The sequence below is a fragment of the Pterocles gutturalis genome, unplaced genomic scaffold (assembly GCF_000699245.1).
Source record: "Pterocles gutturalis isolate BGI_N339 unplaced genomic scaffold, ASM69924v1 scaffold31616, whole genome shotgun sequence".
Classification (NCBI taxonomy): domain Eukaryota; kingdom Metazoa; phylum Chordata; class Aves; order Pterocliformes; family Pteroclidae; genus Pterocles; species Pterocles gutturalis.
In genome coordinates, this window is record NW_010104017.1 from 271 (window position 1) to 10,126 (window position 9,856).

At 44.9% G+C, this 9,856-nt stretch overlaps 1 protein-coding gene across 1 annotated transcript in view; it reads left to right on the forward strand.

Moving 5' to 3' along the window:
* Positions 1 to 455: 455 nt before the first annotated feature.
* The window catches only part of MEI1 (meiosis inhibitor 1), a 34,106-nt gene continuing 24,705 nt past the window's right edge, over positions 456 to 9,856 (forward strand). The window contains 8 exon segments of the mRNA XM_010086923.1: positions 456 to 504; positions 2,453 to 2,526; positions 3,207 to 3,312; positions 3,861 to 4,064; positions 5,305 to 5,435; positions 5,926 to 6,040; positions 6,836 to 6,952; positions 7,475 to 7,574. Of these exon segments, the coding sequence (XP_010085225.1) occupies positions 456 to 504; positions 2,453 to 2,526; positions 3,207 to 3,312; positions 3,861 to 4,064; positions 5,305 to 5,435; positions 5,926 to 6,040; positions 6,836 to 6,952; positions 7,475 to 7,574 (896 nt within the window).

The following is a 9,856-nucleotide window of genomic DNA, read 5'->3' on the forward strand; positions in this document are numbered from 1 at the left end:
GTACTGTGGAGGGAGAAGACTGTTCATGGTAATTGGCATGAATGGAAGATAGGACAACTCACAGCTGGGCTCTTACTTCTGTCATTCTGGAGTATATTTTTCAGTATTGTTTCAGATGTATAGTATTGGATGTGTGCAGGGAGATGTGGCCATGGCAGCAGTTACATATTTACTTACATAGGTGGAGCCATTGACTTCAACTATAAAGTACATAAACATTTGCAAGAGAACCGAATGCCTTCATGTCCCTGCGTCCTGCTCAAGGAGGTGCCTTTTGTGATACTCCCCGAGGGTATCCACCTTCCTGTGACAAAGTCAGACTGGTGTCATGTAAAGCGGGGAAAACAAAACAGTTCTGTAAAAAATTTGCAGCTCTTTTTACAGGAAGTTGTTACAGCACTGATGATCACAAGCAGGAATGAGTTCCATGACTGATTGTGGTTTATCTTTTAGGGATGTTGCACACTGTGGAAGACAGCAGTGCCCTGGACTTATTCATAGAAGGTGAGAGGCAGGTGCCACATCTCAATTACCGACAATTTGTGAAGGGAGGCGCTGTCTTGTCTGATGACTATAGTGAAATGCTCAGCTTCTACACAGCTTGAATTGGGAAAAGCGTCTATTTTGTGTCAATGCAACAGTGATGAGCAGACTGATTCCAATATTTGGGGGCAAGGGAGTGCGTCCAGATTTAAATATTTAGTGTTTCTCTCAGAGGTTTTGTGTGTGTCATGAAGTTAGTATCAGGTGGGTAACAGTGTTAAACAATTCCTCATCTTTGGCATCTTTGGACCTGACCGAAGTCTCAAAGCAAATTGAAATCTTCCTGTAGGCTTCAGTGAGCTTTGGGATCTACTGCTTTCTCCTCAGGACAAAGAGTATTTGGGATTTACTGGTACAGGCTGCAGATTCCTCTTTGTGAGCAGTCCTTCATTTGAAATCTGAAGGAAACGCCTGCAGGGCTGACAAAGGAATCTCTGCAGTCAAGTTAACCTTGGGCATCTCTGCTGAGTCTAGTGATATTAGCAATGCAATGATTTCCTCCTGTCCAGCCATGAAAGCTGAAAGGAGGTGTGACCAACTCCTTCCAGAGGGGTTTCAGTTTTCAGGCACTTGCTTGAAATGTTGTTGAAATGGTGAGAAGTCATTTTGTCATGTTACCAGTCTGTTGAGAGATGGATGCTCTCAAACAGGAGTTTTAACTTAATGTTACCTAACTCTTGGAAGTTCTTAGAGATTCTGAGAGTTCAGAGCAAGAAAGGGCAATTAAACCATGTGTAAATCACCTGTCTCAAGATATGCCTCTGCTGAGATGCGTAGCTAAAGCAGGTCTCCTAGATAAAGCTCCAGTGCTGCCCTGGATGTACTAAGAGATGGTGAACCTGGAAGTCTCTGGTTTGTTTGGTTTTTGGTTTTGGTGGGGTTTTTTTTTTTTTGTTTTGTTTTGTTTTGTTTTAATGAAGCTTTCCTAGAATACAAATCAAAAGAGTGGATTTTTCAAATGAGTCATGCCATGACAGCAAGGTATGTCCAAGACAGCCTTGGAACAATCCTATGGAACATTGTTCTGCATGGTGTCTCAGTAAGGGGCCTATTGTCAAAACTTACTTGGTGAACATTCAGGTGCCCGGGTTCTAAAAATACCAGAGGAGGAACTTTGCTTCCTGAAACTGGTCCATTGGTATATATGTGTGGAGGCAGAGGCAGCCTGCCAACATCAGGCAACTCCCTTGGGATTTTGTTAGGGAAACCCCAGGTGATGTGCAGCCAGTGCCTGGTAAACAGAGTTTCGTTATGAGTCCTCTAATAAGGAAGGACAGAGTGGACCGAGTTCTTAAAGTTGCAGTGAACCAAGAATAACAGCCCCTACTTGGGGCTGAGGAGGTAAACCATACCACAAAAGTGTCTGGGGCCTTGCTTTTTGGCAAGGCATATGTGATAACTGCAGTGGGGAGGAATGGCTGATAGACTGCACTGTGACCTCAGGGACAGTAGCAGCTGGAGGAGGGCCTATCAGTCTGTGTTTAAGGATACTCCGCAGTTCCACTTCTGATATCTTCTCTGGAAAGATATGTTTTTAAAGGCCAATTTTCATACTGTAGGAAGCCTGCTCTATTCAGTTACCAGAGTTTTTTATACTTTTAAGCTAGGGCTTTGTTTCCTTGCCTTCCTGGTTCCTTATATTTACTTGGCATCCTGCTGCTCTGTTTGACTCTTGTAGTTAATTTCCATGCACAGTTTGTAGTGCAGCTAGAACAGGACTACTGTTGCTGCAGAGAGCTCAGTCTGGGCTATCAGAAGTAATAGTGCTGGGAATGTCGATGTTACCCTGCTCTCTCAGCACTTCCATGCTCATTTAATTTCTAAGCTCTTTGCTCACTGGTTTGCTAAAGCCCTGTGGAAGATGGATTGTGAGTTCTCTTGAGTCACTGATCCCGTTTCTTCTGCCTAGTTCTGGTGCGGCTTGTAGTGGAGCTGAAGTCAGAACAGTACTTACGCTGCATTTTGGATGAAAGCCAAAGAGAGGTCAGTGAAGATTAATTCCCTGGCCTTCCTTTCAATCCTTCAGAGGTTGAGGAGATGGAAATGAGTGGCCCTGCAATACTGCAGGTACTGCTCTGGGATGCAGCCTCTGCTGCAGTGGGATGTCCTAGTGCCAGCTCCCCTGCTCTGATTTTGACGGTGTTGGTGTCTACCCTGGAGTTTTCCTATTGTTCCCATGATGCCTTGCAGCCATGTGGCTTCATGGTGCTCTTGTTAAGCTGTGTGGCTTCCTCAGATTCTTCTTTTCCTACCTTACTTTTTCAGTGATACAAGGAGTTTTCCCAAACTGTGGAGAGCTGTGGGCTCTTGCTCTCTTAGTTTCTAAGTTTGTGATGTTCCCAGGGGATAGAAAAAATTGGGAAACAGTGAAAGTGGGGAGAAGTTCAGCTGTTTCATCTGCTCCTGTAAGAGCTGGAGGGGAGAGAGGAAAAGGAGCAACAAGCAAGAGATTTATTGGGCTAATTAAAAGACATTTTGGAGACTTAATGGTACATTCAGGGTTTTCCTATGGATTATCCTAAGTGGTGAAGAGGTCCCAGTTTAGGAAAAGATCCTATTCTGGAGGATTATGCATTATTGAGAGCTTGCTGGTTTGGGTGCATTTCTGCCTTTGGTTTGTGTCCTCACCAGTGAAACATTTTCTTTCTCTTTCTCCTTTACAGCTGTGCAAAGCAACTACCATGAGAGGCAGCCTGCCCACATTCACTCTCTTGGGCAAGCTGGCAGATGCCATCCCAGGCTTTGCTGATATACTGGTGGTGGAGCACAGTGAGTAATCTGTCATGCCCCGCTGAAAGGGCAGCTTTCACAGCCCTAATACACATAGACTTGCATGCACTCCCATGTCCCCCATGTGAATTCACAAAGGTCACACAAGAAGCCTGTCCAGAAGTTGGAGTGGCATTCAGGCCTCCTGGGTTGCAGGCCAGTACCTTCATAGCAGATTTGTCACTTTGCTCTTACCCAGCCTGGCAAAACCAGCCTCTGTGAACTGGGGTTTGTGGGTCTGCCTCACAGGCAACGTACACCTTGGTCCAGCCCCTGGGGCTCTGGTGAGCAAGCTTAGGTGTTTGTGGAAGTAGCTGGGATGATGGAACTTCATGTGGTGAACAGTGAGCTCTTCTAGCTGTTTATTACTGTACCTCTGCTCAGAGGGACAGATGGTGGTGAGCACATCACCTAATTGTGGCACTCATTAATCTGCATACTCTAGTCTGTCCAGTGGGCTTTTGCAAGTTTTCAAGGGAAATAAGTTGGTGCTTTTAGAAAGTCAGTTCACTGGTGTGAATGTTTGCCATTTCTGTTCCTCATACTAGGTAATTTAGTGGATCATCTGCTGATGGGCTTGATGTACCCAAATGAAGGTACGAAGGCTGCTGTCTGCTACTTGTATGGCAAGCTGTACTCCTCTCCTGTTGGCACAGAACGGCTCTCAGCACACTTTGAAGAAAAGCTGTGTGATCTCTTCTTGAATACTTTGGGGCGTGCGCAGACAAAGGAGCTGCAGGTTAATTGTTTAGGTAAGGCATTGCCAAGAGAAACTGCAAGGTGCAAGGGAAGGCTTGGAATGAGGAAGAAATCCTTGTCTGGTTTAGATGCTCTAATGTGGCTTGTTCCCTAGAGGAGCTTTTTGCTGCTTGTCTGAAGCAGTCAATCCTTTCTGTTACTCCATAGCAAACAAATGGCTGAGACCTGCTGTTGAGCTCCCACAGCCCTCTGTTGTCCCTCAAGCCCCATGTTTGCTTAGCACTGACTGATCTTCAGAGCTTGCACTGTGGCTTGGCCTGTCTCAATTTGACGTTTTGTCTTAGGAACAGACCATCCCTCAAAGTGTCCAAATGCAAACACTATACCTGGACAGGTGGGGTGTGTAGAGCAGTGGAATGGAGTCTAACAAATATGGTCTTCAGATGTGGGGCATCATGTTATTTAGGTTAGAAAGCTAATGTGGAAGTGGCGCTTTCTTGCATTTATGCTTCCAACTGCATGTATCAGCTGTTGCTGGGGAACACAATTTCAGCCTTTCTGAGATCACTGCTTTGTAAACCGTCCAGGGAATTCCTTTTTCTTGTAGGAGGTAAGCAGGAACTGGATTGCTCCTCAGATCATCTGCTCAGTTACTAGAAACGGATGATGATTCATTTGAAAGTAGAATTCAATAGCTCAGACGATACCCCTTGTGAGTTTGTACTGAGGCATGCTGATGATTTGCATCAATACCTGTAGCAGTGCTCTATACTTTTATACTGAGGGCTTTGTGCTTATCCTTGAGCTGAACACAGCTGTTGCAGTAAGAGCCTTTGAAAGTAGAAGAGGAAGATAAATGTCAGTTCTCTAGGAAATATTCCAGGGAAAATGTCTAGTTATTGTTGGGTCACTGAGTGTAGCTTGGAGAAAAATGGAAGTCAAGAGCACTCCCAAGAAACAGTTTAAGGAGTAGGTACTGGAGCACAGAAGATGATGTGAGTAGAGTGCTCCTGAGATGGTGCAGCAGTGCACATACACGTCTCTCGGAAGGAACAGGGAGCAGATCAGACCCAGCAAAAAGGATCAGCAATGAGGGGTTGCAAGACATGGGGCTCATGGCAGTATCTGGGGACACAGTGAGAAGAAGCTCCCTAAACTGGAGGTGAGGGCCTTTGTTAGGAGTACAGGAAGGGGGAGGAAGTTGGCAACAAGTCCTGGGCTGTAAATACTCCTGTGTTAATATAATCCTTGCTATGCCCAGTATGGTGCTCTCTTTTGCTCCCTCTTTTTCAGGTTTGCTAAAGGAGCTGCTGAAATCTGACCATTTTGTATCCATTCTTATGAATAATTCAAAGACAGAGGAGGAGTCTGAGAACCCTGACTTTTTAGAAGGGGAAAATCCACTGCCACTTGTTCTTAAAAAGGTGATTGCTGAAGTAGTAGTGAATAGCTGGTAGACATAAAAAGTTTGCTGGCCTGTATTGAATCTTTTTCTGAGGCGCTTGAGTCTGCTGTTGCCAACACCAACAATAGAGACTGCAGTGGGAAATGGGAACACCACCAGAGATCACCTCATTGTTCATTCCTGCATCCTGGAGAGGGGAAATTTTACTCCTGGCCTCAGCTGATTTTACTCACACTTGAGGTCTGATACAGCTCTTGTAGTGCCAGCATGACTAAGCGTGGGGACAGAGCTATTCTTACTCATCATCTCCACCATTGTGGTTCTCATTTAGCATTTTTGGGAGTGTATTTGGTCCAGTGTTTTATCTTGCCTTAGCAAGTTTAATCTGTGAAATACATGCCAAAAGAGAGATCTTTATGTTTTAAATTTTAGAATGTAGAGGAAACTGTTTCCTACTCATATCTGCATAGCTGACTTCCTCTCTCATTTTGACTTTTGTTTCTCAACAGCTTTTGTTGACCAGAGATGAGATGTTACAGGCAGCAAGTTCTCACTGTCTGGCTGCAGTGCTGGTTCACTCTCCCAGCAGATATGCTCCTGCTTTTATCCATGCGGATGTCCCAGGTGAAGAAATGCAATAGCCTCTTATTGTTCATCTCCCAGTATCAAAGCACTCCCTGGCTGTTTTAGGAATCAGTCTGGCTTTATGAATTCCACTGATGGCATGATGTGTGCAGTGATCATTTTGTACCAGTAAATGTGATTTTAGGAACAGAAGGGGAAAGTAACGTTTCAACTGGAAGTATAGAAGCGACTGTCAGCAGGCAGAATGGAGTTTCCACAAAAAGAATTTGAACAAGTCCTTGAGGGCAAGGGTCCCTCTTGCAGTATAGGTAAAAAGCCTAAACAGATTGGAGTTCCATCTTAATCCACTAAATATTGTTAAGTGCACAGAATTTGGTCTGGGATTTAGCTTTAGAATCTGTCTGTGGGAGACAGTTTATTATTTCTCTCTAATCCCAAAAGGCAGAAATGCTTTAATTTTATGAATTATTTGGGAGATATAAAAGTTCTGAGGGTAAAAAAAATCACTGCATCTGTGGTAAAGCTTGCTTTGTGGCTTTTCATTTGTGCCAAAGGCTAGAATCACAATTCAGCTCCTGCCTGCTGACTTTGTGCTGGGAAGATGCCTGCCTGTGGGACTCTGCTCTACAGTCACCTTATTTTGAAGACTAGCATACCCCCAAGCATCCACTCCATTCTCCATCCTGCCATTTCATAATATAACCCTTCTCCCTGTGGCTGTTGCTGTGCTTCCTCGTTTCCTCCTCCTTCCTCTGCTCTGTTCTAGGAGCAGCTGTGCCATGCTGTGGGCAGACTGCCTCTTACCAGGGTGACCTTATTTGTGTGTGTTTGCAGAATTCCTGTTTGAGTGTCTCTCATCCAACAGTGAAATCCTCATCTGGTCAGTGTATTGCTGCCTGCTCCTACTAACTGAAGAGCGGCTTTTCTTCTCAAAGTGTCACACAGTCTATGGTGAGTCATCAACCTTTCTGACAGAGCTACTGCAGTAATACTGTGGGCATTTGTTGTGCCTCTAGCTGAATTTCAATGCTTTACATACAATTGCAATTTCCAGTCAGGATGGATAAAGGCCTGAAAATGAGTATCTATCAGACATGTTTGTGATGTCCAACATGGCTTGAATTTATAGTGCCTCTGTCCTAATGACTGATGAGCATGCATCCCTTATAATAACCAGTTATAATGACTGACAGTACCTGAGTTTGCTATTAGGTGTTCCTGTGGACATGCCAAGAGTGGGTTTAGGAAGAAGGGCCAAATTCCTTCTGTTTTTCTGGACTTTCCTCCAGCAGTGGAGGTTGGGGCCTATTATCAGGGAGCTCAGTGAACGTGATGTTTTGGGCAGTTATTTCTGTCAGTGGCTCAGAAGAATAATTGTTCAAATCTTCCTAACTTTTAAAAATTCATTTTGCTTTGATCCTAGAATTTGGAGTATTAAAAGCTTTCTCTGTGACTTCTCTTGAATATGTGCAGGCATTGAGTCTCTGCTGAGGAGTCTCCAAGATGTCCTGCAGCTGAACAATGTGGAGTTGCACAAGCAAGGGCTCCTGCTCTTCACTGAAATACTGAAACGGTAAGGGAGTACCCCATCAGGCTTGCAGAGGCAGAGTTTGGTGCCCCAAAATTGAGGATGTGATGCTTTTGCTTTTTAAGGTTTTTGTCCGAGATCTAATATCTACACCCCAAAGCCTTTGTGTTTGAAAGATGCATCTCCGTTATTCTTGTGAAGAAGGGCCTGATGGTTGTTTCTGAGCCTCCTGGCTTGTCCTCTTCATGCATGCATCCACCAGTATATCTGCCTCTTCCTGCTTTCTTGCCAATCTGGGAGGTGAAATTTCCTTTCAGCTCTAGATAATGCAGGAGGGAAGGCTAGGAAGGTCCCGGTGTATGTGAGCAGGCCAGCTGCTGCTAAGCATGCCTTTGTGACAGAACAGAGCATGCAAATTCCACAGCTTCTAGTCTTGTGTCTTCGTCTGAGATAAACTGAAACAGCAAAAGCAAATTCCAGGCTGAAATATTAATGTCTTCCATCCCTTTTCCCCTCTTGTTCTCTGCTAAGGAATAACACACCCTGGCTTGTTTTTCTTCTGTGTTTCCTGTTCTTGCCTCTATGATCTTGTTCCCATCCTGTCATACTAGCAACAGAGTCTTGTTTTTGCCACTTAGTTCCCCCAAGAGAGCCCTTGAGCTGAATTTTGGAAATGTCATAGTCAATTTTGTAGCAAGTGTCAGGGTAAAAAGGAGAAGGAAAGCAGCAGTGCTAGAACAGTGTGGTGATGCCAGTGTGAGATCTGTCAAAAAGAGAAACCAGGATGTGGGAAACACTAATTACACCATTTATGCTTGTAAAACAAAGAGAACGCTCTGTGCAATTACTCTCATTTTCTAGCACACACATGCTGTTTCTCTGAGCTTTGCCTCAGAAATTATGTTTTATTTAAAACTATCTCATAGTGGGGGGAATGGGTCTCGTCTTCATGGTTCTTCCTTGCAGCTGGATCCTCTTGTGTAAGTCAGCGTCATACTCTGGTGTTGTCCACGCAGGACGTACTACCCCTCTTGGCAGTATGTCAAGAGCAGCGGGTAGCTCTCTCTGGAGTGCTCCTTGTCTCTCACAGCACAACCAGAGTGGCAGGCACAGTTTGGGGTCCAAAGATGGGAGTCTGCAGGAAGCTGCAAGAATGCTGTCCTTCACACTTTTCTCCCAGGCCCCGAAGACATCATAGTGCACCATATTGCAAGTGGGTTTGTGCCTCTTGAATGAGTCAGCAATACTCCTCCATCCCTTCCTCCCTGCATGAGTCAGTGAAGACTTTTTTTTTTCCTGATGTGTTTTCCTTCAGAAGGTCAGTGATTAAAGAAGGGAAATACAGAGGATTAACAGAGTTACAGTATAAGTAGAAACAACTTGGAAGTTCAGCACATCACTTATGGCTTGGGACAGAGGCTGCTTCTGGTGCCAGAGTTCCACAAGGACTTTCCCCTACCTTGCGCACCTCACAGCTTTTTCTCACAGCAGAACGTGAGGTGACTGCCAAGCTGGGTTTCATCCACTGAGTCACTAAAAACAGTGGTTCTGCCTCTGTTCACTTTTTGCCCTGTAGCTGGGCTCCTAGTGTAATTTCTACTGAAGTTCACTTTCCGCTCCCATTTGTGCATGAGAGCGCATGCTCCTGCCTTGCTTTAGCCAGGCACGTCTGTGAAAACTAAATAATGGGGAATACTTTTGGCTCCCAAGTCTGGTTCCTGTCATGCTGTGCTGCTTTTCTTGCTTCACTTTGGAGAGGCTCTCTGGCAGGCTGTTAGGGCCTCTTATCCGCATATAGCTGCCCAACTTCCCTTCCACCTTCCCAACGGTACCTGACTCTCCAGGAGCCAAATGAGCACAGTCTGCCATTTATGCAGCTCTGTCCAATAATGGGATTAATGGCTTGTCATGCCTCCATGCTCTCGTGCCAAATGCTCAAAGGTGTTGGGCCACAAGGTGATCAAATGGCCAAAATGCTTACTATCAAGAACTGTGAAAACACTTGGATTGTGTTTATTTTCCTGATTACTTTTCAAGTTCATGAAGGTCCCTGTCCTTCTAGCAGCATCTGGCATTAGAAGTGCTATAGGACTGTAAGAGAAGCTATTCTTATGGCATCAACCTTGTTCGAGGATGGTGGTGTTTGCTTGTTTACTCAGAAATATGAATTGCCAGATGAACCTGCAAATGCCAGAGCAGATGGCCTCAGCATAAAGTCCTAGGCAGGGAGATCACTGTGTCTGTGGAGCCTGTTTTGCTTGTGCTTTTCATGTCAGTGCAGTCACACAGTTATCCAGGCTGCGGGGTTTTTTCATCGGAGTAGGCCT